Source organism: Asterias amurensis, chromosome 4 (assembly GCF_032118995.1).
Source record: "Asterias amurensis chromosome 4, ASM3211899v1".
NCBI classification, from domain to species: domain Eukaryota; kingdom Metazoa; phylum Echinodermata; class Asteroidea; order Forcipulatida; family Asteriidae; genus Asterias; species Asterias amurensis.
The window spans coordinates 7,109,308-7,131,863 of NC_092651.1; the positions used below are offsets into that span (position 1 = coordinate 7,109,308).

Genomic DNA, 22,556 nt, shown 5'->3' on the forward strand with positions numbered 1-22,556 from the left:
TGGGTCTTGTACCAGGCAGTTTAAATTCAACATCTCCCTCTAACCAGGACCATATCTATTTATCCTTGACACTTATTAACTCCAATACCAACTGTTCTTCATTTCGATCAAAAATTCTCGCCATATCCACAACTGCATTTCCTAACGCACATTAAGGGGATCGTTGACTGGACCATGGAGTAACCATGACTGGACGTTATGGAACACCTAATACCTAAGATAGAAGAGCGCCAGAGACACAACGCTATCTTTGCTAACATCTAACACAATTGTTGATTCATTTAGTAAACTTCATGTCTTTACAGCACTTCATACGTGTATATACAGGCCTGTGGGCAGGTCATGAAAAAAAAACCGGAATATTGTTGTCCAGATTTTGGGCCAGCACTACAAACGTAATAAAAGGCTTTAATTAAAAACTCAAGCGTAGACAACACATTCACAGAAACATAGGCCATAATTCTTACATGTAACAATGTGTTGTGCATCCTCATTTTCAAGATAATTTTGTAGCATTCCTTTAGGAATAAATCCACAAGCGCAATGAGTACTTGTCGTCGACTGCCATTTTACTTGTCGCAAAAAAATACACACCGTACACACAACGTACCATGAAAACCATGTGTGCCTAATCTTGTCTCAAGATGTTGGCTTTTTAGTAAAGCGCCCTCTATTGGTGCAATGGAACAATGTACATTGAAGTACATGTAAAATAGACATCGCGCTGCTAAACGAAAAATTAACAACGGATGAAAGACCAACACGGAGCATTTTACTGGGTCTAGCCCCCGACTCACATGTCAAACTCAACCGCAATTAAAGTGCTTCCTGATTCCAGGTACATGCTGCTTGACGATTTAATTCAGATGTAAAAAAAAAAAAAAAGATAAAAAGGGAACGGGAAAAAAGCGGAGCCCGCAAGAAAAACACGGAACAGAAAAAAAGCGTAACCCAAGAAAAATTAAAAAGAGCGGAAATCCGCTTTAAAGCGGAGACTTCACAGGCCTGTATATAGGCCTACAGTCTAAAATAATAACTATGTAATTAGGACAGACAGCTTTATAAAACAGCAGTCTAGAACAGGCCCCCAAAAACAAAACAAAATAAGAAGAATCTTACTTTATACAGTAAAATACTGTTTTTACTCATCCAGGGTATCAGATTTTATATGCGACTTATAACAATGGAAGTTGAATGTACATGTTAAGAATGAGGTTTAATGTAAAAGCTTTGCAGTTATCTAAATGTTTGCAGACAAAGTTAAAACAAAACCAACACATTTGTGTGGACTATTGTCTGTACACCTAAAAAGTGATGCATTGTCATGTCCCCCAACTAAATTAATTAAAGTCACCTGGAAGTGGTATTTTGTCAAAATAAAGCTTTTGTCACTAAAATATGTGTTTTGATGAGTGGAATATGAATAAACGCTTAACTAAGGTTTAAAAATTTTTAGTTTCCACGTTATTTACAAATTTGAAAATAAGCCTGACTCAAGAGGTCGCTGTTCCAGACGTCAATCGAGGCACAATTTTTGAAGAGAAAGTGTGTAGTCTGGCCCCGTACACCACGTCTGGATACCTGATCGTTATGATGCTTACCTACAGAACTACGGTCAGGGAGCAGACTACACGCACAACTGTATGGCTGCTGTGCAGACGGTCCACTCGGATTACCCAGCACGGTGAATCGTACGCAGTCCCCCTTCTTTAGTTGTTTTGCTGCATCCAGCAGCAATACACCTGGTCGACATTGCCAGATAAATGCAAGAAAAAAACCTTTTTCGAAACGTACAACTCACGACTAGGACTTGAATGTACTTGCACGTACGTGTGTTCGATGTTCAATCAACACAAAGTCTGCCTTGATTGATGTCACAAAAGGGAATGGCAGAGTCACCCCCCACACCACTTTATTTATTTTTTTAAACATATAAATCGTTAAAACAAATACTCACAAAAATATTTTATTGTTCAGAAACACTAATGGTTGAAGAAACAAAAATTCTATTTCCAGGTGACTTTAAGCATGCTTCCACCTTTTTGTTGTTGTTACTAGGCGTTTGGGAAACATACCATCACTACAACTTACTTGCTGAGTAGACTGCTCCAAGTCAGCTTTAGTTGCCCTTTTACGTTGTCTGAGACTTCCCTCAGTCTCTCCTTCTCCTTCTTCCTGTTTGTCTCCCTCTTGTGTCTCATCATCACCATCACCAGACTCGGTGTTAACATCATCTGACTTCTTGGAGTCTACACCATCAGAGGAAGACTAAAGAAGAACAAAATATATCACAACAACACTTTAGGACAATCTCTTTCCCTGAAATTGACAGGAGTGACATCAGCGGTATAGTACTGCTATAACAAACACCATATTAATTATAGTTCGCTGTACTGGACACTTACTTTGGTCTCCCAATTTTTTATCACAAAATACACCTAACATCTTGCCATCAAGGATAAGTAATCACTGGAATACAAGAATGTCTAATATACATGAACAATTATTTGCTTTATTTTCCCAAGAAAAAGAAGGGAAAGCCAACTTATGCACAAAGTTTTGAAAATTATGTATCAACTTCCTGCTCAACAAGCCCCAGAACTTGCTTCCATCTGAAGCTAAAAAAGGTGTGGTTATAAAGACATGAAAGAGACGGTGTTATGGAGGCCAGTATTTTATTAGTGTAATAAACAAAATAGGTGCTAAACTAAAGATAATCTACAAAAGCAAAACTGCAGAATAATGTTACAAGGATTAGAACAGACATGCAGTTTGGGGCAAGAGAGAAAAAGCTTTTTAAAACCTGTCTGAAAAGGTTTAAAAAACTACCCCAAAACCAGATGTTATCAAGAAAAGTGCCATAGACACACTGGGGGTCATGCTACTGTTTTCAGTATGTTTCTGTCAGTAGTTAGGTAGTACCGTATTTTCCTGCGGATAAGACGCGTCTTATCTGACTTTTTTGACCCCAAAAACATCGATGCGTCTTATCTTTCGGTGCGCCTTGTCTGCTGACGATTGATGATTTTTTTTTTATGATCACTGCGTGAAATAAAAAGTACCTTCATGTCCAGTTCAAATCAACGATCTTTGTGTGAAGAATCCTTACTCAATAATGCGGTCGAACAAGACTATTCAGACACTGAGACCGTATTTTCGTTCGAACAATGCCGCAATCCCCCAGACGATCCAATTATTCCAACAATGCTGCAACGTGTTTATTCCCCATGACAGTGCTTTCATTCCATTAATGCCGCAATGCGTCTAGCTTTCGGAACAGACGTCGTTTTTCTGTGTGGCCGTGTATTCGTACAGAAAACGATTGACAGTCAATAACTTCATTTACACGTCATTCACCCAACCGCTGTTGTGTTGTAAACTTTGAGGGTTTTTATTGTAGAGAACAACGATCCCTGAAGTGTGCTTTAGGCTGAATATTTATTGCCTCTTTTTAGACGTTTGCTTTTAAAAAGTATTATGAGAACGTAGGATTATCTTACTAGGATATGATTTGTATTTGCTTGTAATGCCAAATAAAATAATACAACACTAGCCTAAAAAAATTAGGGAAGAATTTATTTTATTGAATTATTTTATTGCTTCAAAACTTCGGGTAGGAACGGTTGTTAAAATCATGGTTGCCCTTGCATGAAACTTGCCTGTAAAATCAACGATGTCCAAGTTCAGACTCGAAAATCTCTCAAAATGACACAGACAATTAGCCCCAAAACGCAACCGTTCCGAGGGCTATAATACGCAACACAAAAGCAAAAAAAAACGCCTATAGTCGTTACTGTGCGTGTGACAATTAATACAAGAAAAATTGAACGCTAGAGGGCGTTTTGGAACAATACGCGAACCAGCAATAAACGCATTGAGACAAGACTCGACGTGTCTGGGCTAGACTGGGCCCCTGTCTTTATTCGCAAGGATAAAAACTGGTCCCCGCCGCTAGATCCAGTGATTCCCATTGGATACACTGAACGTGCAGTGACATTGATGCCCAAATAGTCACTGCTCTCAAGTCCGCAATGGAATTTGACTGCGTATGTATACGTCAGGCTGTCTAGGTGGGCATGCTTTGGATCCGCACAATCACGTGGGAATTTTGGCGCATTTCCAGGCAGCGCAAATGCGAGGGTGTAGCGCAACCCGTCGGCGAACATCGCTCAATACGATGCCCACGTGTCTCCAACATCTGTTGTGCAATCTCGAGATTGAGCAGCGACATCCCGGCTGTACGATACATTACTACAAACACACGCTACGTCCCTCTGTCGTTGCAATGTATCTGTATCAGCAAGGATCCTCGTTGTGGGACGTCGGATGTCCAGGGAGGCATTGTGTTCACGTTGCAAATAAAATAACTTGCGTGGACCATGGTTTCTGCCTGCTGATTGGGCCGAACTTTATGTTGTTAACAATATACAGCGTTACGTCTTTGTGTCAAATTACATCTTTGTGTCAATGCACCGACACCGGGTGGCGCCAGGTGTTCTTTTGTGTGCGGTTAAACGTGCGCCTTGTGCGGCGGTGCGCCTTGTCTGCTGACGTTTGAATTTTTTTTCGTCATTTTAGCGTCCTGCGCCTTGTCCGCCGAGCGTCTTATCCGCAGGAAAATACAGTACATTCATTCATCTTAAAGAATGTCACACATTTAATAGGCAGAACGATGTTAAGAAAGAATGTACAGTGATGATTGCGAGGAGGAACCATTGGGAACACGTGTACTCGCAAATCACTCGAAGCAACTTGTTTACCACACTCAAGTTTTGCGTGCATCGAGCAAGCGAGTGCGAGCAAGGATCGAGCGAGTTTTCGAGTTGTGTCGAGTGCTCCCCTTTGTCCCCAAAATTCCACACAATCAAGACCTTGCGTTCATGCAGACAAATCTGACATCGGGATTCAGTGTCAATACCCAATTGTAGTTGCCTGACTGGGAACTCAGAACCTCCGCCCAGCCAGCACATAAGTCTGATGATAAGCAGACATGCCAACCTCTCGCATCACAAACCTGTATTCTGAAACCCCAAAACCTGTATTTTTCACTCAAAACCTGTATTTATGATAAAACATGCGTAAACAAGCTTACGTTGTAATCTTAAGCCCCTCGACAGCAAAATAGAGAAAATGCGAAGGCCATTAATTAAGTTGTCAGACAGGTCAAGGTTTCCCTATGGGTGGTAAACCCAATGAACAGGGTTTTTATATGAACAAGATATTGATAAATCATATCTTAAAGATCATGTTTTATTCGTATGGAAACCCTAACAAGTAAAAAACAAAATTAATCTAATTTCAATGAAAAAGACAACAAATCATTTCAAAAAGTTTAATTTCTTGCATTTTGGGGCTTAGTTCTCAAGTTCATCCTATTGGCAAGAACGGCTTTTGCAAATTACCGCTATTAGCTTCACGCTGAATCAGAGGAGAGATCAACCATGCCAATAGGAGTTACTGCAACAATGGAAATGGGCACTTTTCAAATGTAAGCACATACACTGTAGGGCCTACCGCGACAACAATACTCGCCCTATTGTAACAAACAAGATGTCAAAATCACCGTAATAAAATTGTCCGTCTCCTGGTATTATCATTTTTATAATACGAATAACTAGTTTAAAACTAGAATTTACTGTTTGTAGAAACAAACACTACATGTAGGTGTTCGGATATTGTTGGGTCAGTGTTTGAATCAATGGACAAGAGTGTTGTTAAAGACACTGGACACTATTGGTAATGGCCAAAGACCAGTCTTCTCACTTGGTGTATCTCATCATATGCATAAAATAACAAACCTGTGAAAATTTGAGCTCAAACGGTCATCGAAGTTGCGAGATAATATTGAAAGAAAAAACACCCTTGTCACACGATGTTGTGTGCTTTCATAATGCTCGATTTCGAGGCCTCAAATTCTAAATCTGAGGTCTTGAAATCAAATTGGTGGAAAATTACTTCATTCTCGAAAATTACATCACTTCAAAGGGAGCTGTTTCTCACAATGTTTAATACTACCAAAAGCTCCCCATTACTCAATACCAAAGTAAGGTTTTATGCTAATAAATATTTTGAGTTATTACCAAAAGTGTCCACTGCCTTTAATAGCTCGTCAAAATTCAAAGCAATCAAACCGAAATGTTTTCTCTATGTGTGATACGGTAAAGCATCAATGTCTACATTTCAACCTAAAAGCCAATAACTAGCGCCCTTTTCAAAGCATTCTACAGGCACTACCGGTTTCAGGTCAAAAGGTCAAGAGAAGGTCACCAACATATCCATTTCAGTGAAGTACGTAAAGCCCTTTCATATGATGTTTAGATTGTCAAAATAGCTTGTTTGGTTGAGGACCATATAGACCTTTCAAATACTGACGACTGTAGACGAGACTATCTAGTTGAAAGGGGAAATGTATTTTGAAAACGCCTCAAACTCAGACTTAACACATAGCTATAGATTTAGGGTGCTGTGTGGATGAGCACTAGAGCGTGACAATACACGTGTTGCACATGTATAATCTTTATGCACAACCAATGGCGATTGAATTTTTGAATTTTCAACAGTCGATTTGAACTGGAAGACAAGGTCAAAGTGCGATCATGTCTGTAAAGCGTTTGAAGCCCTTGACAAGACCTTTCTGATAAGGTATACATTGTTGAAATAGCTTTTGTACTTCTTGAGTAATTGAAATAATAAACTCTATGGTCAGGAAAGGTACCAATGGCAGTGGTATTAACAAGTCCTTGCTCTATGGTCAGAAAAGGTACCAATGGCAGTGGTATTAACAAGTCCTTGCTCTATGGTCAGGAAAAGTACCAATGGCAGTGGTATTAACAAGTCCTTGCTCTATGGTCAGGAAAAGTACCAATGGCAGTGGTATTAACAAGTCCTTGCTCTATGGTCAGGAAAGGTACCAATGGCAGTGGTATTAACAAGTCCTTGCTCTATGGTCAGGAAAGGTACCAATGGCAGTGGTATTAACAAGTCCTTGCTCTATGGTCAGGAAAAGTACCAATGGCAGTGGTATTAACAAGTCCTTGCTCTATGGTCAGGAAAGGTACCAATGGCAGTGGTATTAACAAGTCCTTGCTCTATGGTCAGGAAAAGTACCAATGGCAGTGGTATTAACAAGTCCTTGCTCTATGGTCAGGAAAGGTACCAATGGCAGTTGTATTAACAAGTCCTTGCTCTATGGTCAGGAAAGGTACCAATGGCAGTGGTATTAACAAGTCCTTGCTCTATGGTCAGAAAAGGTACCAATGGCAGTGGTATTAACAAGTCCTTGCTCTATGGTCAGGAAAGGTACCAATGGCAGAGGTATTAACAAGTCCTTGCTCTATGGTCAGGAAAGGTACCAATGGCAGAGGTATTAACAAGTCCTTGCTCTATGGTCAGGAAAGGTACCAATGGCAGAGGTATTAACAAGTCCTTGCTCTATGGTCAGGAAAGGTACCAATGGCAGTGGTATGAACAAGTCTTTACTCTATGGTTAAAGCAAAGGTACTTACCTTGTGAAAACAAACTCTAAAGCAGATAAACAACGGTATGATGATAACTAGAGCGTAGATTGCCCATAGCCAAGGTCGATCCTCAGCAGCTCCCAATAACCCAGATACAACACTTTCCTACAAATCAATCATCCGAAATGTAGGGTTAACGCTTTAATAAATAAAATATTACCATATATGCATTAATGATTACCATATGCATTATTGATACACAGTATATGGTGCAAACTGTATCTCAACAAAGTACCTATTTTGATAGATAATTAAAAGAAATATTGTTAATAATGAAAACAATGTAACTTACTGCTGATCCAGACACTCCTTCCAGCTTTTGTTTCAATCGCCATGTGTCTGATGCCCAATCATCAGCAACTTGACGACTAGACGTTATGATGAAGTTATCAAACACAATACCTTCAGTCATTGACCACAGTTCCAAACAAATCATGCCCTGAAAAAAAAAAGTATGTTTAGCAAGCCTTCTCTCTTACTTTATATCGGGATAACAAATCACAAGGGAACGTTGAGTGCTTAAAACATACAGTCTGTTTTCGTAATTGAATAATTGTGTAAGACACTTATAAGGAAATGTCATTTCATCAGGGATGAGATTCTGAAAAAATGAAAAAAAAATGAAATTTTTTCATCACTGGAGGTGAATTCCCTTAATTTTTTTTACAATCGCCCGCCGGACGATTTAACAAAAATTTGCGATTATGCTTTTTTTATTTACACACAAAAATTTGAGAGGAAAAAAAAAAAAAGGAGAAAAAAACCGGAAGTGAAGCCCTTAAAATGACCCTTTTGGAGGATTTTATCTCTTAATTAATACCTTAATTTAATCCTTTTCCATCAACAACTTAAATGACTTCATTGTTAGGTTGATTTGAACATGTTTTGAACTCTTTTTGCCACAAAATCTTCATGAATCATTGATCAGTCAACAACGCACATCAGAATAATTCAATGAACTTTGCCCCGCAACGCCCTCTGTTGGCAAAAGTTGTCCATGCTCTTAGAACTCCTCCAAGGCTGTACATTGTGCACAGTCTACAGGCATAATGCACAACGTGCAGCAGATCTTTACTCCGTTCGTGAACGTGTACTGCATTGAAGTCCAGTCAAGAAGGACATGAATATGGAATTATCAACAGCCATCAACGATCAATCACAGCCTGGTGAAAGTTGGTCAGAATGGACTTTGGACGACTGTGTGTGTTGTGTGTAGATACTCTGCACCATGTGGTTTGTGCATCGTGTTTTCAATGATTGTACGACAACGTGTATTCTGAAATGAACGAGAGCACTTCAGATCCTGATCGCGGCCAAATTAAATCTAGCTAGTATCTAGAATTTTTAAATTTATTGTCAATTTTAATGTTGGAAAGTAAATGGTTCAGAATTCAATTTGCCAAAGTCGGAGATTTAAAAAAAAGAGTTTGAACTGAAAAAAAAAAAGACGGTTTTTGAAAGTCGGAAAGTCAGAATTGCTAAAAAGCGGAAGAACCTCATCCCTGTTTTATGGTTTGAGAATGTGGAGAACAAAGTTACCACATACATGTGCCAAAATTCAAGCAGAAACAAAGTGCTGAGTAAACTCAATTTGACAGGAAAAGTTACCAAGACAATAACCTTATCTATATCCTCACTTATTTATGGCCTTCGAGCTGGTAACAAAATTGTGCACATACATGTACATGTAAAAACCAAATTTATGACATGAAGGCAGATGACCAGAAATAAGCATTCTAATAACCACTGCCTTTTCAGGATCTGTTAAAGGAACACGTTGCCTTGGATCGGACGAGTTGGTCAAAACAAAAGCGTTTGTAACCGTTTTTTATAAAATGCTTATGGTTGGAAAGATGTTTTAAAAGTAGAATACAATGATCCACACAAGTTTGCCTCGAAATTGCGTGGTTTTCCTTCTACTGTGCGAACTAACATTGTCGGCCATTTATGGGAGTCAAAATTTTGACCCCCATAAATGGCCGACGTGTTAGTCGACAAGGTTAAAGGAAAACCACGCAATTTCGAGGCATGTTTGTGTGGATCATTGTATTCTACTTTTACAACATCTTTCTACCCATATGCATTTTATAAAAAACGGTTACAAACGCTATTCAAAGACCAACTCGACCGATCCAAGGCAACGTGTTCCTTTAATTGAAACTAAAAACCTGTCAGAAAGTTTATGACCTTTGAATGGTTGAAGACTGGTAATGTGGATGTAAAAACATACAACTGTATACAATATAAAAGACTTGCTCTGTGAACTAGGGAATAAACGGCCTTATAAACGAGCATTATTATTGTGTACAATTTCTGTATACATTGTGATTTTTGTATGCTTACTGGTTTTTTTTGTTACTTTGGCATGGACAATGGTGGTAGAGGCAGTTCAAATTTGAATCCTATTAGCAGCGGTTATCACAACCATTTATTGTAACTGACTATAAATTTGCATCAGGGATAAAGGGTATTAATTTCGGTTTCACCATTAAAATAATAATAATAAAAACAGTATTTATAACACACCTTTTTCCAAAGAATAAAAAGCGCCATGTATTTACTGCAAAGGTGAGTGAGACGAAGTTTCAATTATGAGATCTACAATATAGCACCATGAAGTGGTTTACAAGGTGCTGTGGCGCAATATGCTGCCAATCAGCCAGGAACACCAGGGCGAACCCCGTCGCACAACACTCAGAACCAACGGCAATCAAGCATCATTAAACAAGCAACTTCAGCTGACAAGGGCGTTTTTTCTTTCATTATTATCTCGCAACTACGACAACAAAGTGAGCTCAAACTTTCACAGGTTTGTTATTTTATGCACATGTTGAGATACACCAAGTGAGAAGACTGGTCTTTGACAGTTACAAATCGTGTCTAGTGTCTTTAAGGACACAAGTGTAACGACTGGGGCTCGAACCCACACTCGGCTGATCAGAAACACCCGTTTGAATTCGCGCTCTTAACTGATCAGCCATAACACTTCCATATTAAATCTGTAAATTAATCATTGCAGTACTGCCTCTAGCTACCTGGCAATCTCAGTTGTCTAGTTGGTAAGACACTACCCGAGTGGTATTCCTGTGATATTTTCACAGAACCTGGGAAAGTACTGAGTATACAGTGCTAACTCACTTCGGTGTATAGTTAAAATCAAAATTAACATTCCTACAGCGACTGATTTCGCCTGTATTGCATCACAATTTAATAATACAAATAATAATAATAATAAGACTTGTAATGCGCACGTATCCACCCTGCTGGGTGTTCAAGGCGCAGTAAAAACCAAAAAACAACAATTAAAAGTACGGAAAAACAGACACAACAAAATTAGTCCTTGAAAACCTGTGACATAAGATAAGTTTTGAGAAGAGATTTGAATGTTGTGGTACAAAGACAAGATCTAACATGAAGTGGTAGATTCCAGATGCGTGGCGCAGCTGAAGAAAAAGACTGGCTCCCCTTGAGTGTCGAGACTTGGGTTCAATGAGAAGAAGCATGGAACTTGATCAAAGATTTCTTGATGGAGTGTAAACTTGAAGAAATTCAGAAATATAGTGGGGCGCCTTGCCATTAAGTGCTTTGTCGACAATGAGCATCAGCTTGAACATGATTTGTTGAGAGATAGAGATCCAGTGTAGTTGTTTCAGAATGGGGGTGATGGAACAGGGTTTCTTAGACAGTGTCACAATGCGGGCAGCAGTATTTTGGAGGCGTTGAAGACGGGAAATCTGGTTGTTAGGAAGACTGAAGAGAAGAGCATTGCCATTGTCGAGGCGAGAAGTAACAAATGCAAGAATGACCTTTTTAGTGGCACTTTTGTCCAAGTACTTACGAATCTTACCAATATTCCTGATGTGGTATGATGACAGACGAACGATGTTGTTGATGTGTGGTTGAAGTGTCATCGATGAATCAAAAATAACCCCTAAGTTCCGAGCTTGCAGCGAGGGAGCTATCCGAGCATCACCGATGGAAAAGTATGGCACTGAAACCTTTGTTAACTGTTGACGTGACCCAAATAGAAGGAACTCTGTCTTATCATCATTCAACTTCAGGAAGTTTTGTTGTGTCCAACGTCGAATCTCTTGGATGCATTTCTCAAGTCTCCAAAAGATGCATTGGCGTTTCCTTGAGAAGATTTAAACGTGATGTAAAGCTGAGTGTCGTCTGCGTAGACATGGTAATTCAGATTAAATTTCAGGATAATGTCACGAATCGGTTAAGTGTACAGGGTAAACCACTGCAGGCCTAGTACCGACCCCTGTGGCACAGAGTAGTTCAACACAACAGGGCCTGATATCGCGGTGCCAAAACATAATATGCCGGGTTCTATTGAAGAGAGATGATTTGCACCATGCTAGGGCTGTGTCCTCTATGCCAAGGTGATTCTGGAGCCGAGAGAGAAGGATGTTATGATCAACAGTGTCAAAAGCAGCACTCAAGTCTAGCAGGACTAGTGCTGTTAGGTAACCATTGTCTATTGCAGACAGAAAGAATATCTTGCTCACACGGACTTGTGTAGCTTCTGTCTCATGGAAAGGCTTGTTTGCTGACTGGAATACGTCGGACAGGTTGAAAGCATGAATGTGATCAGAAATGCGTGATGAGACTACTCATCGATGACTTTTCCAAGATATTTTAAGTTTGCTACTGGTCTGTAGTTTTTGAATACCTCCTTGTTCAGGTTTGGTTTTTTGATGAGCAGCCTGATGTAGGAAACTTTGAGGCTATCGGGGAAACAATCGGAACTGAGAGATTCGTTGACAAGATTAGTGATGTAGGGTAGAAATATATCAATGTTTTACTTCACAGGGATGAAATTCTGAAAAAATGAAAAAAATGAAATTTGTTCATCACTGGAGGTGAATTCCCTTAACTTTTTTGTAATCGCCCGCCGGTCGATTCAATCAAAATTCTCGGTCGCGCGCAGGTTTTTTCACTAGCCCGCATAAATTATTTACACGCAAAAAAAACGGGGGGAAAAAAAGAAGAAAAAAAAGTGAAGCCCTTAAAATTACGTTTTTGGAGGATTTGATCTCTTAATTAATACCTTAATTTATTCCTTTTCCATCAACAACTTAAATGACTTCATTGTTAGGTTGATTTGAACATGTTTTGAACTCTGTTTGCCACAAAATCTTCATGAATCAACGATCAGTCAACAACGCACATCGAGAAATAATTCAATGAACTTTGCCCCGCAACGCCCTCTGTTGGCAAAAGTTGTCCATGCTCTTAGAACTCCTCCATGGCTGTACATTGTGCAGTCTACAGGCATAATGCACAACATGCGGCAATTCTTTACTCCGTTCGTGAACGTGTACTGCATTGAAGTATAGTCAAGAAGGTCATGAATTATGGAATTTTCAACAGCCATCAACAGCCAATCACAGCGTGGGGAATGTTGGTCAGAATGGACTTTGGACGACTGTGTGTGTTGTTTATGTGCTGCATGGACGTGGGCGACCGTGTGTGGATACTCGATTATTGATTGCATCATGTGGTTTGTGCATCGTGTTTTCAATGATTGTACAACAATGTGTATTCAGAAATGTACGATAGCAATTTAGATCCTGATCCTGATAAATCTAGCAAGTATCTAGAATTGTTAAACTCACTATTTTAAAAGCTTCAGTTAAAGTTTTATTTGGAGATTTTGCCACTGAACCCTCATTTACATGTGAAAAGGAACAAGTATTTGACTGCTCGGCGGGCTAGAGACTCGCACATTTCAGTTTTGACTCGTCGACGCTGTTTTCACTCGCATTTGGCGACCGGGGACCGCTAATTTCGAACCCTGTAAACAGCTTAAAATAGTAATCAAAACTGTTTTATGTCATTTCAAAATCTTCAAAACTTACATTTTTTTATTGTCAATTTAAATGTTGGAAAGTAAAAGGTTCAGAACTCAGTTTGCCAATGTCGGAGATTTTTAAAAAGTCGGAACTGAAAAAAAAGCCGGTTTTTCAAAGTCGGAAAGTCGGAATTCCGCCAAAAGGCGAAATAATCTCATACCTGGCTTCATCTTGGATGTTGACACTGGATCCAGCTCCCAGGATTTTGAAGGAGATAATTACCCTTTGAATCTCAGCAACAGTGGCAGGCTCAAACACAGATAGTCTACACTCTGGTTGAAGATGTGGCAATGTCTGCGGCACATTGTAAGGGACTGATGAAAATGATGAGCGGATGTCTGAAATCTTGGTGACAAAGAATTTCTGGAATTCATTTGCCAAGTCCTGATCATTGTAAGTGGATGGAAGGACAGGGGTTTTGGGTTTGAGCAACATTTTACCTATTATCTTGAAGGACTTCTTTTTATCTCCTAAGGAATCTTGTACTTGAGATGAATAATGGGTGATCTTTGCCTGGTTGATCAAATTCCTAACTACTTTACATTGGTTGCGATATTCTTGTCGCTGCATTTCCAGTGTGCCATTTTTCTGCCATTTCCGCTCCAGTTGACGACAGATCTTTCTTGCTGTATGAATGTCATCATTAAACCAGGACACTTCAGTTCGGACCTTGACTTATCTCGTTTTCCAAGGTGCGTACTTATCCAAGATGTCACTGACAGTACTCTCATATTGGCTGACAAAGGAATCCAAGCAGTCATGATCGACTTTTAGCTTTGCCAAATGAGTTTCTATGTCGCGGAACACTTCAGGAGAATTCACATGTTTCCACTGTCGGCTCTTTATAGTAATGGTTGGGACTTTGGGCTTGCACAGACTCAAGTTACACATGACTGCATAATGGTCTGATAATCCAGGTAGAATAACAAAGTTTTAGACAATAGGTGGGGTGATGTCACGAGTTATAACAAGGTCCAGGCAATGACCGAGACGATGAGTCCGCTGCTTGGTATGCTGGGTAAGACCGAAAGCCTGAAGTAGATGCTTAAACTGGTTTGCATTGTTGTTGTGGATGTCATCAACATGAATGTTAAAATCACCGGTGGTGATGATTTCTGATGGATGAAGGAGATATTCCAAAATCAGATTCTCAAACTCCCTAAGAAAACTTGAGAAAGTCACATGTTGGCCGTTTGAATCTCTTTCAGGTCTGTACACAATGACAAGGCGAACAGATTTAGAGTTTCCGGACACCTCAGCATGAAGAGATTCAAAAGTTGTGTACTGGCATCATTACTTTTCACAGAGACAGATAAAGTAGATCTGTACAGTATTGCAACTCCTCCACCGGTCTTGCGAGGTCTTGGGATGTGATGAAAGTAGTAGCTAGCAGGGGTACACTGATGACTTGTTAAGTTGTCATCTGGTCTCAGCCATGTTTCTGAAACGGCAACAAGGTCAAGATCTTTTTGCTGAAAAAAATCATTATTATTGTTACAGATGGACTGTGTGTTCAGAACACAAAGGCCGAGTTGAGATTTGGCTGGCGTCACTGGTGCTGGAGCAGATGGGAGTGTAACTTCGGGTATAGGGGGTTTATGAACAGTTCTACGGCGACCAGCTTTTTTACAACGATGTGTAGGTCGGTAAACAGTGCTGGGATTTACAAAACGGCCAAGGTTCTGCAATGTTAATATACAGGAAGGCAGCAGAGTTGTAGCACGTGTGGATGGAGCATAACGGAGACTGAGAAGCTTGCTTCTTGAGTAGGAATTTGCAGAGTTTGGACTAGCTTCTGCTGAGTTTGAGTTATTTTCAGCTTCATAGCCGGGATTTACAGCAATGTCACCAAAGATCACAATTTCCAAATGAAAAGTGGCTGGGGAGTTGTCATAGTATAGAAACAGGGCATTTCAGATATCTTCGATGGTGGATGAGTCCTAACTGTGTCTTTGGTAGAATGCAAGCACCAAGCACAGTTGATGCTGATGGAACAAAGCTGACCACAGATGAGTCAGTACAGTACAATGGTCTAGCAAGCAGGGAGAGAATCAAAAGGATACTTACCTCCCTTAGGACCCTTTTTGTTTTTGTTTTCCTACCGCTGTAATAAAAAAACCTTGCTTAAAGGGTCTATGTAACTTTTGTACGACAAAAAACACAATGTCCACAGATTTACACTAAACTTACACAGTTTGAAGATAATGATAGTAGAAAGCTTCCCTGTAGTTTTTGGGAAATGAGTAAAACAATGTCATGAAAATAATTTTCGTCTCATAAGGCGAAAATTGTTTTAATAATTTACAAATGTGCTTTCATACATTGTAATAATAATAATAATAAAAAGACTAATAATAAAAAGACTAATAATAATAATAATAATAATAATAATAATAATAATAATAATAATAATAATAATAATAATAATAATAATAATAATAATAATAATAATAATAATAATAATAATAATAATAATAATAATAATAATAATAATAATAATAATAATAATAATAATAATAATAATAATAATAATAATAATAATAATAATAATAATAATAATAATAATAATAATAATAATAATAATAATAATAATAATAATAATAATAATAATAATAATAATAATAATAATAATAATAATAATAATAATAATAATAATAATAATAATAATAATAATAATAATAATAATAATAATAATAATAATAATAATAATAATAATAATAATAATAATAATAATAATAATAATAATAATAATAATAATAATAATAATAATAATAATAATAATAATAATAATAATAATAATAATAATAATAATAATAATAATAATAATAATAATAATAATAATAATAATAATAATAATAATAATAATAATAATAATAATAATAATAATAATAATAATAATAATAATAATAATAATAATAATAATAATAATAATAATAATAATAATAATAATAATAATAATAATAATAATAATAATAATAATAATAATAATAATAATAATAATAATAATAATAATAATAATAATAATAATAATAATAATAATAATAATAATAATAATAATAATAATAATAATAATAATAATAATAATAATAATAATAATAATAATAATAATAATAATAATAATAATAATAATAATAATAATAATAATAATAATAATAATAATAATAATAATAATAATAATAATAATAATAATAATAATAATAATAATAATAATAATAATAATAATAATAATAATAATAATAATAATAATAATAATAATAATAATAATAATAATAATAATAATAATAATAATAATAATAATAATAATAATAATAATAATAATAATAATAATAATAATAATAATAATAATAATAATAATAATAATAATAATAATAATAATAATAATAATAATAATAATAATAATAATAATAATAATAATAATAATAATAATAATAATAATAATAATAATAATAATAATAATAATAATAATAATAATAATAATAATAATAATAATAATAATAATAATAATAATAATAATAATAATAATAATAATAATAATAATAATAATAATAATAATAATAATAATAATAATAATAATAATAATAATAATAATAATAATAATAATAATAATAATAATAATAATAATAATAATAATAATAATAATAATAATAATAATAATAATAATAATAATAATAATAATAATAATAATAATAATAATAATAATAATAATAATAATAATAATAATAATAATAATAATAATAATAATAATAATAATAATAATAATAATAATAATAATAATAATAATAATAATAATAATAATAATAATAATAATAATAATAATAATAATAATAATAATAATAATAATAATAATAATAATAATAATAATAATAATAATAATAATAATAATAATAATAATAATAATAATAATAATAATAATAATAATAATAATAATAATAATAATAATAATAATAATAATAATAATAATAATAATAATAATAATAATAATAATAATAATAATAATAATAATAATAATAATAATAATAATAATAATAATAATAATAATAATAATAATAATAATAATAATAATAATAATAATAATAATAATAATAATAATAATAATAATAATAATAATAATAATAATAATAATAATAATAATAATAATAATAATAATAATAATAATAATAATAATAATAATAATAATAATAATAATAATAATAATAATAATAATAATAATAATAATAATAATAATAATAATAATAATAATAATAATAATAATAATAATAATAATAATAATAATAATAATAATAATAATAATAATAATAATAATAATAATAATAATAATAATAATAATAATAATAATAATAATAATAATAATAATAATAATAATAATAATAATAATAATAATAATAATAATAATAATAATAATAATAATAATAATAATAATAATAATAATAATAATAATAATAATAATAATAATAATAATAATAATAATAATAATAATAATAATAATAATAATAATAATAATAATAATAATAATAATAATAATAATAATAATAATAATAATAATAATAATAATAATAATAATAATAATAATAATAATAATAATAATAATAATAATAATAATAATAATAATAATAATAATAATAATAATAATAATAATAATAATAATAATAATAATAATAATAATAATAATAATAATAATAATAATAATAATAATAATAATAATAATAATAATAATAATAATAATAATAATAATAATAATAATAATAATAATAATAATAATAATAATAATAATAATAATAATAATAATAATAATAATAATAATAATAATAATAATAATAATAATAATAATAATAATAATAATAATAATAATAATAATAATAATAATAATAATAATAATAATAATAATAATAATAATAATAATAATAATAATAATAATAATAATAATAATAATAATAATAATAATAATAATAATAATAATAATAATAATAATAATAATAATAATAATAATAATAATAATAATAATAATAATAATAATAATAATAATAATAATAATAATAATAATAATAATAATAATAATAATAATAAGACACGAAAAATAATGACCATGAACAGGATGCACCATCCAAAAGCAGACATTGACAGGATGTACCTGCCAAGATCAACTGGAGGACGTGGCCTGATCCAGCTTGAACTGACCTTTAAAACCTCCACAATCGGTCTAGATGCTTATCTGACGAAAACTAATGACCCACTCCTCCAAATAGTGAAACAACATGATGACAAGAAAAAGCTCTACTCCATCAAAAAAGAAGCAGTAAAATTCAAAAGAGAACTTGACTACTCAGAAATCACACCATCAGATAATGAAGCAACAACTATCTATACAAAGCGAGTAAAGAAGACAGCAAAAACCAAGGGTCATGAACAACTACAGAAAACCTGGGAAGACAAGGTAATGCACGGGAAGTATCCAAAAAGGACGAAAGAAGCAGATGTTGACCAACTGAAGACACACCAATGGCTTAAAAACACCGGGCTGAAAGCAGAGACGGAGGGCCTTATCATTGCCGCCCAAGACCAGAGTCTCGCCACCAGATCATTTCACCATCGCATCATCAAAGATGGAATAGACCCACAATGTAGGATATGCGGAAAATATGAAGAAACCGTAGACCATATTATCTCTGGATGTCCAGAGCTGGCGAAGACGGAGTTTATTCATCGACACAATAAGACAGCGGCGTACCTTCACTGGAAAATTTGCAGGCATTACAACATAGAGACGACAGGGGAGTGGTACAAACATCAGCCGACAACGGTCACAGAGAATGATGTAGTCACCATCCTCTGGGACATGCCAATCCATACTGACAAAGAGATTAAAGCCAACAGACCCGACATCATCATCAAGGACAAGAAAGACCAGAGGTGTATACTAATTGATGTGTCAATACCTTCCGAACGAAACACCTCAATTAAAGTTGCCGAGAAGCTGTCTAAATACAAAGACCTTGAGATCGAGATTAGCAGAATGTGGAGTATGAAGACCGAGACAATCCCAGTGGTCATCGGAGCTCTGGGACTAGTAAAGAAAGGACTGGAGAAATTCATTGAACGTATCCCTGGCAGCATAAGCATCAACTTAGTCCAGAAGATTGCACTCCTCGGCACAGCTCACATACTACGTAGAATTCTGTCCATTAAATAACATCACCCCTTTAGCGCCTCAGATCCATAGTCTGGATCCGGCTCTGTAGGATGTATCGTAGATAGCATAAAATAAACTTCATAATAATAATAATAATAATAATAATAATAATAATAATAATAATAATAATAATAATAATAATAATAATAATAATAATAATAATAATAATAATAATAATAATAATAATAATAATAATAATAATAATAATAATAAGAATAAGAATAATAATAAGAATAATAATAAGAATAATAATAAGAATAAGAAGAAGAAGAAGAATAAGAATAAGAATAAGAAGAATAAGAATAAGAAGAATAAGAATAAGAATAAGAATAAGAATAAGAATAAGAATAAGAATAAGAATAAGAAGAATAAGAAGAAGAATATTAAGAAGAAGAAGATATAGCGCATTTTCCATATACATGTTCAAATGCGCTTGACAGAGATGTTGTTAACAGAACAGGTGAGTTTTGAGCATTGTTTTGAACACATTGACAGATTGTTGATTACCGAGAGACACTGGTAGTTTATTCCACAGTTTGGGAGCGGCAGTAGTGAAGGCTCTATCACCAAGTGTGGGTAGCATCTTGGGAGATGGGCGGTTCAGCGTGATGCCTTGAGAGGAGGGAAGGGAGTAGCGGGATGGTTGTGCGATGGTTATAAGTTCAGATAGGTAGGGAGGAGCTAGACCGTGGATGCATTTGAAGGTGAGAAGGAGAACTTTGTATTCAATCCGGGACCTGATGGGTAGCCAGTTCAGTTGACGTAGGATAGGTTTCATGTGACAGAACTTGGATGAACCTGTGGCAAGTCTGGCGGTGGCATTTTGAATTCGCTGTAGTTTCTCAATGTGAGTTGCAGTGGCACCATAGAATAGACTGTTACAGTAATCCAATCGGCTGGTGATGAAGGCATGGATTAGAGTGAGTAGTGACTTCTGATCAAGATATTTGTGAATTCGGCGGATGTTGTGAATGTGGATTCATGGTCATGTTTGAATCAAACATGCAACCCAAGTTCTTGACATGAGATACAGGGAGGATATCAGCATTGCCGATCCTGATGTGGGGGATGTTGATCTTCTGCAGTTGCTGACGTGTGCCAATGATGAGGAACTCAGTCTTATCATCGTTGATCAGCAATCTATTCTTTATCATCCAAGATCGAATATCACTAAGACAAGACTCCATCACCACAACAGCATCTTCTGCACTTGCACCATCGTTAGGCCTAAATGAGTAGTACACTTGTGTGTCATCAGCGTAGCAGTGAGCATGTGGGAGATATTTCTCTAGGATGTTGAACAGGTCAGATGTGTAGATGGAATACAGAAGGGGCCCCAGACACGATCCTTGTGGAACTCCGTAGCTCAGATTGAACCTCTCAGACTGGGAGTTTTACTCATTTTTAAAAAAATACAGCACCTCAGTAAGTAAAATTTGAAGGGAAGCTTTCCACTATCGTTATCTTCAAACCCTGTAAGTTTAATGTAAATCTATGGACATTTTGAAAAGGTACCCAAATCCTTTAAGCAACGCTATGAAATGAAAAATGTGCTAGGTGCGCCCAATAAGCACAAAATCGACCGTTACAGGCAGCTCTATGAAATTTGGCTCTACATGTATGCTTAAACAGAGTGCTTAAAGGGTCTATGGGCAATTCCACGTCATGGACATTACGTTTTGAGACATTTTTAGAACTTTGTTGGTCAGTTAAACACACCAAGTAGCTTTGATTTATAGTTTTGTGCTTGATACTAGTATCTTGTGTCCTAGTAAGTCAAATGATACTATGTATTTGGAAAAATTCAAATTAATTAAGTAGTCAAAGCACTGCTAACGAGCGTCATGGACATTACGAAAAACGGAAGTGGGTTTTGGGTACAACACACTCAATTCCAAAACTCTGTGAAGTTAAAGTTCAAAATTTTTAGAATACCTTTTTATTTGCTAAACAGGGAAGTAGTTAACATGAACAGTGATAATATTTTTAAGAAAACCTGTCAACTTTCTTGTTACACACCTTAATAGAGCGTCATGGACATTACATTTTGGGTTATTTTTAGCGTCATGGACATTACGTCAAACTTGTAAAATGATGCATCATGCTTTTACCCTGAATTTGTAAACCCATGTGCTGCCTTGCTCTTAATATGGGTTTTAAACTATAATGAATGTCCCTATCTTAATGTTTAACCTCTTCCAAACATTTTTAAGAACCAAACCTCCCCCAGAATCTCACTTAAACCCCGCCCCTCGGTAAGTCCCCTTTTTGCACTTTCCGTCCACATCCAACCAGGCTGGCTTCTGCCTTGGAGTAGTTATGATAGACCAGAGATGTAGGTATACATGAAGTAACCATTTTTTTCTAATTATCTTTAACATAATTCCCTTTTATGTGTTTCTCACAAGGTGATTGTTCATCTTGAGTAATATACTGAACATCTTGCGTCAACATTTTGTGACGACAGTAAATGGAAATTAAACATCAAAGGCTTCTGTAATTTTCAAAGTTGATCTGAATACTGCTATGTTCAAGACTGGGTGAACAATTCCCAGAAGATCAGTTAAAATGAGTTGGGAGGACTTCTTGGGAGGAACAGGTCAAACGTAGATGCTTCCTTAGTTTTCCAAATACGAGACAGTCATTGAGGTCATCCTCTACGCGTTCCACCTAGATTGACATGCAAAACAAGAACAGAGAACAACAAATGAGGGAAAGATTGGCTGCATGGGGCTTTGTTTATCACAATCATGTTTCCATGTTTTGTCTTGTTTTCTCTCTATACTTTTTCTGCCTCTCTACTCAAGTCTTAGCCATTCTGAAATTATGTAAAAATAAAAAATTACTTTATGTATGACCTCTTTGTATCCAAGCTATCCGTAGATGTGTACAAATCTGCATTACGCCTAGGCCTTGAGAAGTCTTCTTTGATGATAAAGTGTGTTTATAATGTCCTACATTCATTTAAACATGTCTCACCAACAGTTCACA

At 34.7% G+C, this 22,556-nt stretch overlaps 1 protein-coding gene across 4 annotated transcripts in view; it reads right to left on the reverse strand.

Moving 5' to 3' along the window:
- The window catches only part of LOC139935651 (calnexin-like), a 102,515-nt gene that overhangs the window by 8,143 nt on the left and 71,816 nt on the right, over positions 1-22,556 (reverse strand). For 3 of the 4 annotated variants that reach the window (XM_071930137.1, XM_071930133.1, XM_071930136.1), the window contains exons 14-16: positions 7,810-7,956; positions 7,506-7,622; positions 2,092-2,268 (exon numbers count right to left, since the gene is read on the reverse strand). In XM_071930137.1, the coding sequence (XP_071786238.1) occupies positions 2,092-2,268; positions 7,506-7,622; positions 7,810-7,956 (441 nt within the window). Of the gene's footprint in view, positions 1-2,075; positions 2,269-7,505; positions 7,623-7,809; positions 7,957-22,556 lie in introns of all 4 variants that reach the window. The other variant, XM_071930134.1, reaches the window with a different exon arrangement.